Source organism: Rhinopithecus bieti, unplaced genomic scaffold (assembly GCF_001698545.2).
Source record: "Rhinopithecus bieti isolate Rb0 unplaced genomic scaffold, ASM169854v2 scaffold_3878, whole genome shotgun sequence".
Taxonomy (NCBI): domain Eukaryota; kingdom Metazoa; phylum Chordata; class Mammalia; order Primates; family Cercopithecidae; genus Rhinopithecus; species Rhinopithecus bieti.
This window is the reverse complement of record NW_016805059.1, coordinates 4,959,489-4,976,213: the sequence shown is the minus strand read 5'-3', so window position 1 is coordinate 4,976,213 and position 16,725 is coordinate 4,959,489. Positions and strand designations below refer to the sequence as shown.

Genomic DNA, 16,725 nt, shown 5'->3' with positions numbered 1-16,725 from the left:
ACGAGACAAATCCGCAAGGATGGAGGAAGCGTTTACTTCCTCAGCAGCCTAAAACGCCTCTATTTTTTAAATCCAAACTTAGGCCAGATCTCTGCGGCACCAAGAAAACGCAGTAAAAGCAAAGGCAAGATGTCCTTAAAAAAAAAAAAAGTCACTTTCACAGAATACCGAGGAGACGGAGGCAGCTCTGTAACCGGTCCGGTGAGACGCGGACAAGCTCCCCCAGCCCCGGCCCCGCTCCCCCAGCCCCGGCCCCAGGCCCGCGTCCCTTCCCCCGCCGGCTGTTCGGATGGGCCGCTAGGGGTCGCTGCGGGCCGCGCGTCAGAGGACCGGCCTCCTCCCCCACGGTCTCGGTCTCGCTGCTCCGCCCCCGCGGTGTCCGCGGCGCCAAAATCAAACGCGCCCTGGTCTGCCCCGCCCCTCGCCCCCCGCCCCACGCGCAGGCCCAGCCAGCTGAAGCCCCGGGGCTCGCGCCATGGTAAGGACTGAGGCTGTGGTCCCGCGTCTTCTTCCTCCCTAGTGTGTGGGCTTCGCCGCCCCTCGTTGGCGTGTGGATCCCGGTCTGGCGTTGACCGCCATGCTGGGCCGCGGGAGCGGTCGCCCGGCTCTCGGCCTCACAGTGGAGAGGCCAGGCCCTGCCCGGCCCCGCCGCGGCCATTCCGCACTCGGCGTCGTTCCCCGCCGCTCCCGTCCGGAGTTCCGAGGCGCGGGGGCGTCCGCGGCCTGCCGGCCGGCTGCACCCACCGTCTGTCCCCAGGGCCCGTTCGGGCGGGTTAGGTTAGAACGCGGGAAGCGTTCGCGAACGTGACCCGAGAACCTCACCAACCCCGATTTATCTAAAAGACCACGAATCCCTTGAGAACCTGGGCTCCCTACGCCTCCAGCCACGGCCACGCGTGGTGTAGCCCCCCATTAAGAACGGGGAGAGAAAGCGCAAGTGGGCGGGAGGGACTGCGGGGATCCCAAAGCGCCCTCCTGGTTTGTCACAATTGAGTGGTTTTCTGTGTTGTAATACGTAGAGCACATTCCAGAACTTCTCAGTTTCGAGTTACCTAACGGATCTTCACTTTGTGCCAATTAGTCGATTTCTGTGAAAATGCCCCGGTTTCTGCCAAAGGGCAGGAGTCGCTGCTCCTGTGCTGGGCGCTGCTGGTTGTGTAGGGCGCTGATGCTTTTTTAAGGACCCTCTGCACTGAATAAGGCTTCCTTGTCTGTCATGATCGGTTAAGTCCTGGTAAGACTGCAGATCGGCTTTGTGAGCTTAACGTCTTTCTGCCCATCAAATCATTTTCATAAACCTTCAAAGTTTCATGCCGTTTTTTCTGCTTCAGTTGGCGAAGAATCAACATCTAGTTAAATGGATCTAAGATTTTAATATCTTCATTTACTTAAATGGCTGTTAAATGTTGCCGAGCTAAGGGGGGCGGGGTGGGACACCAGGATCTAGTTGTATGCTATTTATTTGAAGATACTTGTCCAGATGTAGTTATAAATGATAACGGCTTCTTTGTGGTTAAACTAACAACCCAGCCACCTGGGCGTAAAGTGCTCTAAGAAGCCAAACAGGACTACAGTTAAATCTGTTAGCAGTGCCCTTCAGTGTTACCATTTTTCTCTACAGGGTTGCTGACCTCGTATAACTGACTTGGAGAACTGTGCAGCTCAAACGCGCTTTGTCCTTTTACTTAATCTCTCTCTCTTTACACATGAATCACCTTCTAATACTAAATGTGTTAACTCTTCAGAAGCTTATCTCTGATAATAGAGAATCCTTTTAAAAAATTAAAGCTTTTGATAAGATGTGGACTTCCTATTTTTTAATACGTGATCAAGACATAAGTTTAGTGTTGGTCAAAGGTAAACTTTTGATTGATTATGAATTAGAAACTGTTTTCATTTGGTTAGGCATCCTAAGTAAATAGAGTTCAGGCAATTTTTGAAATTGGAGAAGTGCAGTCCTGAACTCTGAGAGCAGCAGTGACATCTACTTAATAATTCTTCATAATTTTATTGTAATTGATGAGTAGGGCTGGCTGTAGGAATTCCATAACTTATTGGAGAAGCGTTCCTCAAGATAACATCGATTTTTTTTTTGAGGCGGAGTCTCACTCTCGTCACCCAGCGCTGAGGTGCAGCTGGCCGCGCCATCTCAGCTCACTGCAAGCCCACCTCCTGGATTTACGCCATTCTCCTGCCTCAGCATCCCGAGCTAGCTGGGACATACAGGCGCTCGCCCCAAATAAAAAACATATACCGGTAGATTTTGTATAATATAATATATATATAAGATAGGAGAAAAGGAGGATATATATAACAAAAGTGTTTAGCAGGATGGGTCTCGCGATCTCCTGACCTCGTGATCGGCCATCTCGCGCTCACGAAGAGGTGCTGGATATAAGATATGAAGCAAACCGCGCCCGGCCATATAGAGAAAAATAAAAAATAGATAATATATAATAAGAGAGAAATTAAAATACTTCCAGACCAGAAAGCTTCATAGTCCTTGAGTCAGGTTTTGAGTCTCCTGACTTACTACTAATTTGAATGCATCTCTAACTTACACTATCAGGTTTTTCCTAGTCTTAATTAAATATTAAATAAATCCTCATTGATTTTTTTGAGAAGTTTCTAAATATGAATATTGATATGGCATCTTTTTACATTAGTTATTTTAATTCTGGGTATGATACTCCTACTGTGGTTAATAATAGAAATTATTTCTAGTCATAAAAGAGACTGATGAATAAATCAGGCTGAAAACAATGGAAATGGATGATAGAGCTCATCCACAACTCCTAAGTAACTTTCACAGCTGCTGAGCTGAGTGTTGAGAGCTTTCCTAAAACTGGGTACCTCAGGACACTAGATTCTCCTCATTGCCTGCCTCTGGGGGGCAGATTCTTGTGGAGTGCAAGGAGCTGTTTAGAATATCAAAATGTTAGGAGTCTCCTAACACTTCGGGATCTGCTTTCTGCTAATGCAGCCACAGACTGAAGTTCTTAAGGGATTCCCACTGCCCTGCAGCGCCCTTGACATGGCCTTCAGATTCTGGGCTGACAAAAGTAGGGTTCTCAACCCTGGGGCACAATTTAAAAATATGTTGGAGAGGATTTTAAAAATATATTGGAGGATTTTAAAAATATGTTGCCCAAGTCCCATTCCAGAGATTTTGATTCCGTTCATTCGACGTGAGCCTGGGCATCAGTATTTTTTAAAAACTGAGCTAATTCTAACGTATGGCAGTTTAGGACCTGTTGGACTAGAAAAATATGTTGAAGGAGTCTTCTAACTGTTATGAATTTCATGCTTGATTTATCAGATACTGCAGAGGCAAGAATGAAGGGAGGCAGATAGAGCAGTCCTGGACCCTGGCTCTCAGCCCTAGGTTTAGTGAGCAGGTCTGTACGGGTTCCTGGAGTTTGCCTACCTGAGACTTCTCTGATTTATCTCTCCAAGCCAGGCAATACATGGTGTCACTGAATTCACTATGATTAATTCACCCGTTATATCTATGGGAGTATGGTAGGTGTCGGGGGGCTTAGGAGCCTGAGCAGCCTCAAATTTTAAAGCTGGGGACTTTAGATACATGGTCCTAAAATTAAGAGCTTTATGTCTCCCCTGTCTAACTTGGCACTAAGCCCTGGAAAGGCAAAGGCAGTTCATGTTCTGAAGAAGTTTTTCAGTGTGCTGGGAGAGACAAGTAAACATCTTTTCAATGTAGTAAGTGATTTGACGAAGGTGTGTTCTGGGAATACAGGCTTAGCCTGTGAACTCAGGAAAGTTCTGGAGGGAGAGCACCTAAATTAAGCCTTGGGAGATGTTTTGGAGTTTTGAGTAGGCGAGAGGTGAGGGTGTTCTAGGTGGAGGAACAACATTTTTTTAAGGACCGAAATGAGAGCATTCTTCGAGTAGATAATTGCAAGTAGTTTTTGTGTTACAACTCAAGTTGCTTAGGTTTCCATGCTGTTAACGGCAAGATTTGAGGTGGGGTGTGGTGGAAGAGACTGTAAAAGGTAGGCTGGGGTTAGGTGATAAAGGGCTTTGTATATCATACTGGGGTACTCAGATACGCCTGGATGTCTGGGAGCCACTGGAGGGTTTTGAGCAAGGGAGGGACATGGTCATATTTATGTTTTCCCAGTGCAGAATGTGAACATAGAGGGTGAGTCAAAGTGTGGTTGGGGGACTGGAGGTATATTGCAGGAGACAGATGATGAAGGCCTGAATGAGGCAGTGGTAGTAGAGATAGAACAGACAGGACAGATAAGAGAAGTAATTAAATGCTGAAACTGGCAAAACTTGGTGATTGGTTGGATGTGAGAAAAGAGAGATGAAGGTACCTAGGATGACTGTCAGGCCTCTGGCTTGGGTCACGAGGTAGTATCTGAGACTCAAGGTCTAGAACAGCAAGTTTGTGGGGAGTAGGTATGAGAGAGGAAGAGTTGAGTTTAGACTGAGTTGAATTTTGTCCAGTAGGCGGGTAGATGCATGAGACTGAAGCTCAGGAGCACACCCAGGGGTGAATGTAAAGATATGAGATCTCAGCATGAGTGTTAATTAAAACCATGAAAGCAGATGAGATCAAAGATAAGATATTAGGAGATGGGGTCAGTAGCCAAACCCTGCAGCAAAACAGTGTTTGAGAGTGGACTGAGGAAGAAGAGAAAAATACAAACTTTAAGCTATTTATTTACCCATATTACTCATCAAGAAATACCTGATCATTTTTTTCCTGTGGGAATGAGTTAGTGCACTGTTTTTCTTTCTTTCTTTCTTTCTTTTTTTTTTTTTGTGGGCTTTTGTTTTGTTTTGTTTTGTTTTGTTTTGAGACAGTGTCTTGCTTTATTGCCCAGGCTGGTCTAAAACTCCTGGCCTCAAGTGATCCTCCAGCCTAAGCCTCCCAAAGTGCTGGGATTATAGGTGTGAGCCACCGCCCAGCCAAGTTAGTGGGTTTCTAGGTTTTATAAGATTAAGACTCACTCACTCTAGTATGTAGCCAGAATGGCAATTCCAAATCACTGTCTTCACTTATGTAAACTCACATTTTCTGATGATGTTTTTGGTTGGATGGGGCAGTCTTTAACTGTGGTTTTTTTTTTTTTTTTTTTTTTTTTTTTTTTTTTTTTTTGAGACAGAGTCTCGCTCTGTCGCCCAGGCTGGAGTACAGTGGCGCGATCTCGGCTCACTGCAAGCTCTGCCTCCCGGGTTCACGCCATTCTTCTGCCTCAGCCTCCCGAGTAGCTGGGACTACAAGCGCCCGCCACCTCGCCCGGCTAGTTTTTTTTTTTTTGTATTTTTTTAGTAGAGACAGGGTTTCACCGTGTTAGCCAGGATGGTCTCGATCTCCTGACCTCGTGATCCGCCCGTCTCGGCCTCCCAAAGTGCTGGGATTACAGGCTTGAGCCACCGCGCCCGGCCTCATGTCTGCTGTTTAAGCAAACAATTTATGTTCCTTTATAATCCCCTACAATGTTTGAGAAAGATGCAGATCACATTAGAAATATTACTGTGGAATTTTTTATTAGAGAACTGGAGATGATAGTTCTCACTCTTTTTTTTTTTTTTCTGTAAACCTTTGGGTTGGAGGAAATTTGGCTCCTTTCTCTTCTAACTTAGGATTTAGCTTTATATATTCTATATACAACATATTGTAAAATTTATTATTAACATATATTTCAGCTACATATTGTCTTAATTTCAAATTGGCTAAAGAGTATTACAGAAGAATAACCCGAGTAGGCTTCCATTTTCTACTTGAATAGGCCTTTCCTCCTTCCCTCTTGTCGTCCACATTGCTGCTATAATTAACTTACTAAAATGCAACTCTAATCTTGTCACTTGTCTGCTTTAGAAATTACTCAGCAACTCCTCATTGTCTAGAATGAAGTCCACTCTCAGCTGGACAGTCAGCTTTCCATAACCTGACCCCACACCTTTGTCATCCCATCTGCCACTCCCCATACATACTTCATACAATAATTATCTCCCATTGCTTATCCTTCTGGAGAATTCCATGTACTTCCATAGCATTGTACCTGTGTGTGGTCTCCCCAAGATGTGCTTCTCACCATTTCTCAATTTGCCAAAATCCTTTTAATCTCTGTCCTTCTTAGGTAACCCTTCTTCCTCTGCATGGTGGAATTCATTCTGTTCTGGGTATTTATGTAGCACTTGGTGCATGTAGCTGTTCATTAGCTATAAATAGTTACATCTATTTATTTTCTGTAAGAGATTGTAAGCCTTTGGAAGGTCCATACAGTGGCTTATCATTGGTTCACTTTATAAATACTGAATTTCTACAAAATGCCAGGCTCTATCTCAATTTATAGTTACTACCTTGGCAGCACCTACCACAGTGGTTGGCAGATAGTAATTAAAATGAGTCTTTAGGTCTGTTGGTATCAGATAAGTCCATGCATAAAATTTCAAATAATGTTGCAAATCCAGTTGTTTTCAAAATGTGTTTAAAAGCATTGTTTACTTTTAATTTTTGTGCTTTAGTCAAAGAAAAAAGGACTGAGTGCAGAAGAAAAGAGAACTCGCATGATGGAAATATTTTTTGAAACAGTAAGTCATTTTCTTTAACACTTATAATTTTGTGTAATTTTCATCTTAAGTATATGTCATCCAATGTTAACTGTCCCTTCTTTGTAAGACATCAATACTGATCAATTTCTTGAAGAATGGGTAAGATTCTGCAAATATTTGTGGCTCCTGTGAGTTATGGAGTTGAAAAAACATATCCCACTATTGGTAGAGTCTCTTTCACCCAAGCAGTCCTGTATACTGGCACCAGAATCTTCTGATGCATATATTTGATTGTCTCCCCTTTCTGCCTGAAAAATAATAATGACGAAAGCCCACATCTCCTGAGTGCTGCCTAGGTGCCAACCAGTCCTGGATCTCAAACAATAGAAGCCATAGTTCCAGGATTCAAACCAGGGAGGATCATTTGATTTCAGAGGGAGTACCAAATACTATGTCTTTGCATTTTAAGTCTGTCTAATGTGTAACACATAGTTGATGGTACACAGGCCTCCTTAATTTATTCCAGATATTTGTACCTGCCACCAACAGGAAATATGTTTAAAGTTTCATCTCCTTGATGATGACAGAGCCAGAGTTCAAACCCAGGTACCTGGCTCTAGAGCCTCCTGTCTCATGGCTTTACCCTGTTACTGGAAGGCTTTTCTTTGTCTTCAGGTTAAAGGCCACATAAATCTTTCACCTAAAACACACTAACTTCAAACCATATGATATGGCTTGGCAGGACCTGCATAGCCTAGTTGGCCCCAGTCTACTGGCTATTTTCATCGTATACAAATGTGAAGATGGGGAAAAGTGGTAAAATTGAATATTAAAGTGATAAAATCCCTTTTCACTTTAAGGCAGATTCTTAGAAAAAAAAAAAAAAAAAAAAAAAAGCTAAATACACTGGGGATTTGCCCACTAAGTATAATCTTACTCTTAAAAGTCATTGGCAGTTCAGAACAGGATATCATATGATGATGATGATGATATGGTTAGGGAGATAAATTGGTGAAGTCTCTATATGGAAATTACGGCAATTATTCTGCTGAGTGGAAATAGTTTTCCTGTGGTCTCAGCAAGAAAAGTAGGTTTAATTCCTACAAGACAGTAGAAAGCTGAGGAGAGTGTTGGGAAAATTATTTTGTCATTTTACAATATTGTTAATTATCTCTAATATAAAATTGACAGTTTCTAACTGAAAATTTTAAACCTTGTCCTCAGTAACACCAAAACATGAAAAACTCTGAGGATCAGCAGTTTAAGGAAGTTAGTAATTAGTGAGGTTTTCCATGAAGCTGGGAATTAATTGTACTGATCGATTCATTTCATATATTCCTGTTTCTTTTTTTCATTATAGCCTAATCAGTTGCTGCTCATTTATTTAGTCTATCAGTTTTTTGATGGAATTGAAAAGTTTAAGATATTTGGCAAAAGTAATGGAGGCCATTTAATTTGTTCTCTCATGAATGGGATATGGTATATCCAGGATCCAGACTAATGTCAAAAGTTGATAAATATTCGATTTGCTTCAACATCTCAAAGCAAATCAACAATAATGGTGCAGAGTGAAAAGTATGGATTCTGGAATTCAGATTCAGGAATCTGGATTCTAATTTCGTTGTTGCAAGTGGCAAGTAAAAATTCCAACAAAATCAAATATGGCTACTCAAGGATTTGTTACAGAATTTGACTTTCTTTAGATGTCAATAGCAGCCCCCTTTTCAAGACTAATGTCATGGGAAAATGCTTATAATTTAATGTTAAGTAGAAAATATAAAATATAAAAAACAATGCATGATGACAAATATTAACAATGGTAGGATACAGGTGGATTTTGTTTTACACTCTTTGTTACCTACAGTGAACAAATACTACCTTTTTAATCAAATTAGAAAATCAACTAATGAAGCAGCACATACTATATTGCCTCTAATCATAAGTGGGCTGTCTGCAAGGGTTTGGAAATCTTTTAAAAACATAGTCATTGATAATAATGACAACTCAGAAAGAGAGTAAGAACCATCAGGGACTATTTGAGGCACAAAATAGGCCACCAATAAATGTGTTGAGCTTTTTAAAAAATTACTTCAGCAAACAAATGAGTAGCTTTCCACTGGCACACAGATCTCTGGAATGGCCATGCGTATGCCCAGATAATTAAAATAAATATGTAAATGGAGAAAAAGAGGCATAGACATGATCATGTATGGATGGATATATACGTGCATGTGTGTGTGTTTTGGAGCTGCTAATGTAATAAATTATTTGCCTGTTGCACTTAGGAAGAACATGAGAACAGTGTAGCTCAATAATTGAAAGTTTGCATCTGGAACCTGTTTAACTCAATAGCTTTGTGACCTTTAAGCAAGGTTCTTGACCTCTCTCTGTCTGTTTCTTATTCTCTCAAAGAAGATGATAATTTTACCCAGCTCACAGTGTTGGTATGGGGATTAAATAAGATAATATATTAAACAATGCCCAGGTCGTAAGTGCTTTATGAAATGTTATCTAGGGCCAGATGCCACAGCTCACACCTGTAATTCCAATATTTTGGGAGACCAAGGCAGGAGGATCTGTTGAGCCCAAGAGTTTGAAGTTGGTAGTGAGCCGTGATCACACTCTGTCACTCAGGCACTCTAGCCCAGGTAACAGAATGAGACCCTGTCTTAAAAAAAAAAAAAGGGGGGGGGGTTCAACATATGCAAATCAATACACGTAATCCAGCATATAAACAGAACCAAAGGCAAAAACCACATGATTATCTCAATAGATGCAGAAAAGGCCTTTGACAAAATTCAATGGCCTTTCATGCTAAAAACTCTCAATAAATTCGGTATTGATGGAACGTATCTCAGAATAATAAGAGCTATTTTTGACAAACCCACAGCCAATATCATACTGAATGGGCAAAAACTGGAAGCATTCCCTTTCAAAACTGGCACAAGACAGGGATGCCCTCTCTCACCACTCCTATTCAACATAGTGTTGGAAGTTCTGGCTAGGGCAGTCAGGCAAGAGAAAGAAATAAAGCGTATTCAGTTAGGAAAAGAAGAAGTCAAATTGTCCCTGTTTGCAGATGACATGATTGTATATTTAGAAAACCCCATTGTCTCAGCCCAAAATCTCCTTAAGCTGATAAGCAACTTCAGCAAAGTCTCAGGATACAAAATTAATGTGCAAAAATCACAAGCATTCTTATACACCAGTAACAGACAAACAGAGAGCCAAATCAGGAATGAACTTCCATTCACAATTGCTTCAAAGAGAATAAAATACCTAGGAATCTAACTTACAAGGGATGTAAAGGACCTCTTCAAGGAGAACTACAAACCACTGCTCAGTGAAATAAAAGAGAACACAAACAAATGGAAGCACATACCATGCTCATGGATAGGAAGAATCAATATCGTGAAAATGGCCATACTGCCCAAGGTAATTTATAGATTCAATGCCATCCCCACTAAGCTACCAATGAGTTTCTTCACAGAATTGGAAAAAAACTGCTTTTTTTTCTTTCCAGTGCCCTTGGATGAGCAGAAGTTTTACATTTTTATGAAGTATAATTTCCAAGTGCAGTAGCCTTTTCAAGTTTATTTTGGAAGAACTGTATCCCAAATTTTTCGTAACAATAATCAAAATATTTCTGGGATTTTTGTTGTTGTTTTGTTTTGAGACTGAGTCTCTCTCTGTTGCCCAGGCTGGAGTGCAGTGGTGTGATCTTGGCTTACTGCAGCCTCCACCTCTCAAGTTCAAGCGATTCTTGTGCCTCAGCCTCCCGAGTACCTGGGATTACTCGGGTGCCCGCCATAACGCCCAGCTAATTTTTGTATGTTTAGTAGAAACAGGGTTTTGCCATATTGGCCATGCTGGTCTCAAACTCCTGAGCTCAAAGGATCCACCCGCCTCAGCCTCCCAAAGTGCTGGGATTACAGGGGCGTGAGCCACCATGCCCAGCCACAATATTTCTGTTCTAATTACTACATACTTTAGTTTTTTCAAATGATTTAACTTTTGTTATGCAAGTTCTTTTCACCACTTCAACCAAGGCTTATTAGCAGTAGAAAATAATATTCTAGACAGGTTTTTTTCTTTTTTTTCTGGTCGTAAGATTTAAATATTCAACACGCATATCTTCCCTTAATGTTTTCCTTTCCATATGGTGGACATGCAACATGTATATGTGAATGATTGATAGGCAGCCATGAATTGTATAATTTCCCTATTGTTTAGGTATAGCTCTTCCACGAAACCCCTTCCACGAAACCTGACAGTTGCCTGTTTTGCTTTTAGTTAGAACTGCTAAACCTGTACGGTGTCATACATGTTAAGCAAAGCACTGTCTGTGTTTTCTTAAAACCAAAGTATCAGAGAAGGTAATTCGCTCCTGTTACCAAGTGATCCAGTATAACTAGGTTGGTGTTTTTTTGATATTGTTTTCTGTTTTGTTTTGTTTTGTTTTTTGAAACAGAATCTCACTCTATACTCTTACTCAGGCTGGAGTATAGTGGCACAGTCATAGCTTACTGCAGCCTCAACCTCCCAGGCTCAAGCGATTCTCCCACCTCAGCCTCCCACGTATCTAGGACTACAGGCATGCACCACTACACCCAGCTAATTTTTTGATTTTGTAGAGATGTGGTGGGAGAGTGGTCTCAATATGTTACACAGGCCAGTCTCCAGCTCTTAGGCTCAAGCAGTCCTCCCAAAATGCTGGGATTACAGACAGGAGACACTGTGACTGGCCTATAACTAGTTTTTATACTTAAGTGGGAAGATTGTTCTTTATGTTCTGATCTCCAAGAACTTTAAATAATTTTGTATGCTACTGGCCAAGCATGGTGGCTCATCTCTGTAATCCTAGCACTTTGGGAGGCTGAGATGGGAGGATTGCTTGAGCCCAGAAGTTCAAGACCAGCCTGGGCAAAATGGTGACACCCTGTCTCTAAAAAATTTTTTTAAAATTAGCCAGGCATGGTGGTGTGTGTCTGTAGTCCCAGCTACTCAGGAGGCTGAAGTGGGAGGATTGCTTGAGCCCTGGAGGTCAAGGCTGCAGTGAGCCATGATCGTGCCACTGCACTCCCATCTAGGTGATAGAGTGAGACCATGTCTCAAAAAAAAAAATTGTATATGTATGCAAAAATCTCTTCATTTTAAGTTCTATTGAGGGTATTGAATGAGATAATCAAAGAGTTTCTTACAAGCTCTAAAATGCTTGATTCTATTATACTGTTCATTTCCAGGCCAATTTTTTAAATACAATTTTTCATGAACATAAAATTATGATGTATATATAAATATGTAGTAGAACACGATAGGGCGACTATAGTTAACAATAATATATTGTATATTTTAAAATACTAAAAGTGGAATTGGAATGTTCCTAACACAAAGAAATGATCAGTGTTTGAAGGGATGGATACCCTAATTACCACAATTTGATCATAGCACATTGTATACTTGTATCAAAATATCACACATACCCTGTAAATGTATACAACTATTATGTACCCATAATAAAAGTTTTTTAAAAAGATAATATATATAGTAGAAAATAAACACGTGCTTTTCATTTTCTTTAAAACCCTTTTAAACAGAAGGATGTGTTTCAATTAAAAGACTTGGAGAAGATTGCTCCCAAAGAGAAAGGCATTAGTAAGTACCAAAATTATACTGGAATGTTTTGGGAAATATACTGGGATGTTTTGGGAAATATCTTAATATTCATTAAGTCATCTTTTCTGCAACAGTCTTTCACTTTATGGAAAACCTAAATTTCTAGAGACAAAGAAATTACCACCAGTTACCTACCATCCAAAGATAACCACTGTCGTGTTGTCCTTTATTTTTCTGTATAATACATCCTGTATATTACATTTTGAATGTATATCCCTGTCATTAAATATCCTTTTATAACATAAATGATTGTATAGCATCCCATTGCAATAAAAAATTACTTTTAAAAATCTAGTTGATAAGCTGGGTGGTAGCACACACACCTTGAGGTCCCAGCCACTCTGGAGGCTGAAGTGGGAGGATTGCTTCAGGCCAGCTAGGCAGCATAGCAAAATCCTGTCTTTAAAATAAAAATCCAGTTATTAGACTGGTTTCCAATTTTTTTGCTATCGAAAACAATGTATTGACAGGCATCCTTTTATGTATCTATTATTATTTTGTTTGGCTGTATTTATAAGGTGGAATTTCCCTATGAAAGATATGTATAAATCAGGCTGGGTGCGGTGGCTCACGCCTGTAATCCCAGCACTCTGGGAGGCCACGGCAGGCGGATCACAGGGTCAGGAGATTGAGACCATCCTGCCTAACACGGTGAAACCCCGTCTCCACTAAAAATAAAAATAAAAAAATTAGCCCGGCATGGTGGCAGGCATCTGTAGTCCTAGCTACTCAGGAGGCTGAGGCAGGAGAATGGCGTGAACCTGGGAGGCAGAGCTTGCAGTGAACCGAGATCACACCTGGGGACAGAGCAAGACTCTGTCTCAAAAAAAAAAAAAAAAAGATATGTATAAATCTATAGTTTTAGATACAGATTGCCACATTTCTCCACCCATACTGAGAGTACCCATTTCCTTGAATTCTTTATTGTATTTTTTTAGTGTTTTTAATTGGGTAGTCATGTCTTATTGCTTTATTTTTTATTTCTTCAGTTATTAATGTGGTTGAACATTTTTCTCATATATTGGCCATGCATATTTCATTTTATTTTAATTTTATTTATTTGTTTATTTTTTTGAGACAGAGTCTACTCTGTCATCCAGGCTGGAGTGCAGTGGTGCAGTCCTGGCACACTGCAACCTCTGCCTCTCAGGTTCAAGCAATTCTCTGGCTTCAGCCTCATAAGTAGCTGGGATTACAAATGCCTGCCACCATGCCCAGCTAACCTTTGTATTTTTTAGTAGAGATGGGGATTTGCCATGTTGGCCAGGCTGGTCTCAAACCCCTGATCTCAAGTGATCTACCTGCTTCGGCCTCCCAAAGTGCTGGGATTATAGGCATGAGCCACGATGCATATTTTATAGATGCACATTGATGTATTTTTTCTGTGTCTTTTGTTATGTTGTTTCAAAATGAAAAAACCTCGGCCGGGCGCGGTGGCTCAAGCCTGTAATCCCAGCACTTTGGAGAGTCCCTCACACTTTTATGTACACCACACAGTTATTCTGTCTTTACAGTCATCAGTGAACAATTGGTTCTGCTACTTCTATTTTATTTATTTATTTTATTTTTATTTTTATTTTTTTGAGACGGAGTCTCACTCTGTCCCTGGGGCTGGAGTGCAGTGGCTGGATCTCAGCTCACTGCAAGCTCCGCCTCCCGGGTTCACGCCATTCTCCTGCCTCAGCCTCCCGAGTAGCTGGGACTACAGGCGCCCGCCACCTCGCCCGGCTAGTTTTTTTTTTTGTATTTTTTAGTAGAGATGGGGTTTCACAGTGTTAGCCAGGATGGTCTCGATCTCCTGACCTCGTGATCCGCCCGTCTCGGCCTCCCAAAGTGCTGGGATTACAGGCTTGAGCCACCGCGCCCGGCCTGGTTCTGCTACTTCTTAAAGATAGGCAGATTTCTTAAGTTTAAATACACAGTTGACCTTTGAACAACACCTATGTTGTTCAAGATTGGGATACCAATCCCCCACACAATTGAAAATCTGCATGTAACTTTTGACTCCCCCAAAACTTAACTACTGATAGCCTGCTGTTGACGGGAAGCCATACCATGTATTTACTATTCATTAAGTGGCAGTGGATCATCATAAAGGTCTTCGTCCTTGTCATCTTACGTTGAGTAGGCTGAGGAGGAGGAGGAAGTGGTGTTGCTGTCTCGGGTGACAGAAAATCCACGTGTAACTGGACCCATACAGTTCAAACCTGTACTGTTCAAGGGTCAACTATACAGTTTTAATTACACCAGTGTCCTAATATCCCCAGACAAATTGTAGGTAATGGAATCTCAACTGTATCTTGAAGGATCAAAAACAAAATTCAATACCGTCTACAAGATGGAAAAATTTATTTTAAAAATTTGTATTAACTAGATTCTTTTTTCTTACCGTTTTCCCTCCCAGTTATTGACAATTTTTTTCTGCAGTATAAGATGATAGCCAAATTACCCAACATCTTTTTTAAAAAAGAAACATTATTTAGAAAAGGAAAAGATACCATATAGCAACAGACTATGAGCGTTAACACTATTAAAATTACTTACGAAGCACTGATGGAGTATCTTCGATTAGTACATAATCTATTGGGGAGAAAACTTGCATTTCTGTAGTTCTGTTTTACTTTTTCAAAGGCTTCTCACAAGTAACATTTTATTGACATTACCGCTGTGCACCAAAGTTGGTATGGAAATGATCATATCTAATAGGTTTTAAAAATTAGGCATAAAGGACAGTTTGCCCTAGAGTCATCCAGTGTTACTGCTAAGAGTTAGGATTAGAACTCAGGTCCTATTCTTAATCCTGTATATGACCTGTTTTCCCCTAAGCTCCTATATAAGTTATGCTTTGCTTAAGGATGGGGATATATTCTAGGAAATGTTTCCTTAGGCAATTTTTTGTTGTGCATATTGTTATTTTTAAGAGCTTATTATTTATTAACTTTTTAATTCTTGATTTGTCATATGTTTTGCAAATGTTTCCCCGGTTATTTGTCCTTTTATTTTATTTATGGTTTTTTTTAACATACAGTCTTTAAAAATTGTCTCTTAGCTGCTATGTCAGTAAAAGAAGTCCTTCAGAGCTTAGTTGATGATGGTATGGTTGACTGTGAGAGGATCGGAACTTCTAATTATTATTGGGCTTTTCCAAGTAAAGCTCTTCATGCAAGGAAACGTAAGTTGGAGGTTCTGGAATCTCAGGTAAGCTGCCACAGTTAAAAGGAATAGATTTGCTTTATAACAGGAGTTGTTTTACTTCATCCTCTTTTCGTTTAGCAGTTACTTTTAAATTTTTGATATGCATTATTTGACTGAAAGTCTAAAGATAATCAACATCTCTTTCTCCTAAACAATATGAGGAACTTAGAACGTTTTAATTTTCATCTTGGGATGACATACGGGAATATATGTCAAGGTATTATTTTGTTGTTGCTGTTTTATTGTTTTTTAATTTTCTCTTTATCAATAGATGGTTTTTTGGGAGCAGTTTTAGACTTACAGAAAAACATTGATGGAAAAGTACAGAGAGTTCCCAAACATGCCCTTCCTCCCTCACCATGCACACAGTTTCCCCTATTATTGACATCCTGTGCTAGTGTAATAAGTTTGTCACAATTGAGCCAATATTGATTTATTATTAACTAAATTCCATAGCTTACATTAGGGTTCATTCTTGGTGTTATATATTATGTGAGTTTTGACAAATGCACGATGATGTGTATCCACAATTATAGTATTGTACAGAATAGTTTCACTGCCCTAAAAATCTGCTGTTCCCCACCTATTCATTCCTTCCTTCTCCTGAAACTCTAGCAACCACTGATCTTTTTACTGTCTCTATAGTTTCACCTTTTCCATATAGTTGGAATCATATAGTGTGTAACCTTTTCAGATTGGCTTCCTTCACTTAACAATATGCATTTGAGGTTTCTCCATGTCTATTAGTGGCTTGATGGCTCATTTCTTTTTATTGCTGAATAATATTTCATCATATGATTATACCACAGTTTGTTTATCCATTGAGCTATTGAGGAACATCTGGGTCACATCCAAGTTTGGGCAGTTACAAATAAAGCTGCCATAAACATTCGTGTGTAGGTTTTATGTACACATAAATTTTCAACACATTTAGTACCAAGGAGCATGATTGCTGGATTGTATGGTAAGTTTATGTTTACTTTCTAGGAAACTGCCAAAGTATCTGTTTTTGCATTCCCAACTACGGTGGGTAAGAGTTACTATTGGTTCACATCATTGCCAGGATTTGGTGTTGTCAGTGTTTTGTATTTTAGCCATTCTAATACATGTGTAGGCCGGGCGCGGTGGCTCAAGCCTGTAATCCCAGCACTTTGGGAGGCCGAGACGGGCGGATCACGAGGTCAGGAGATCGAGACCATCCTGGCTAACACGGTGAAACCCCGTCTCTACTAAAAATTACAAAAAACTAGCCGGGGGAGGTGGCGGCGCCTGTAGTCCCAGCTACCCAGGAGGCTGAGCCAGGAGAATGGCAGGAACCCGGGAGGC

The 16,725-nt window shown here is 40.7% G+C and overlaps 1 protein-coding gene across 2 annotated transcripts in view; it reads left to right on the top strand.

Annotated features, from left to right (window-relative positions):
* The first annotated feature begins 382 nt into the window (after positions 1 to 382).
* Positions 383 to 16,725, top strand: part of MND1 (meiotic nuclear divisions 1) — a 77,056-nt gene continuing 60,713 nt past the window's right edge. Inside the window, exons 1-4 of one of the 2 annotated variants that reach the window (XM_017871036.1) lie at positions 383 to 478; positions 6,502 to 6,567; positions 12,126 to 12,183; positions 15,254 to 15,402. Coding sequence is in view for 1 of the 2 variants with exons in the window: in XM_017871035.1 (XP_017726524.1) it covers positions 6,544 to 6,567; positions 12,126 to 12,183; positions 15,254 to 15,402 (231 nt within the window). In the remaining variant the exon portion in view is untranslated. Of the gene's footprint in view, positions 479 to 901; positions 1,235 to 6,501; positions 6,568 to 12,125; positions 12,184 to 15,253; positions 15,403 to 16,725 lie in introns of those variants that run through there. The other variant, XM_017871035.1, reaches the window with a different exon arrangement.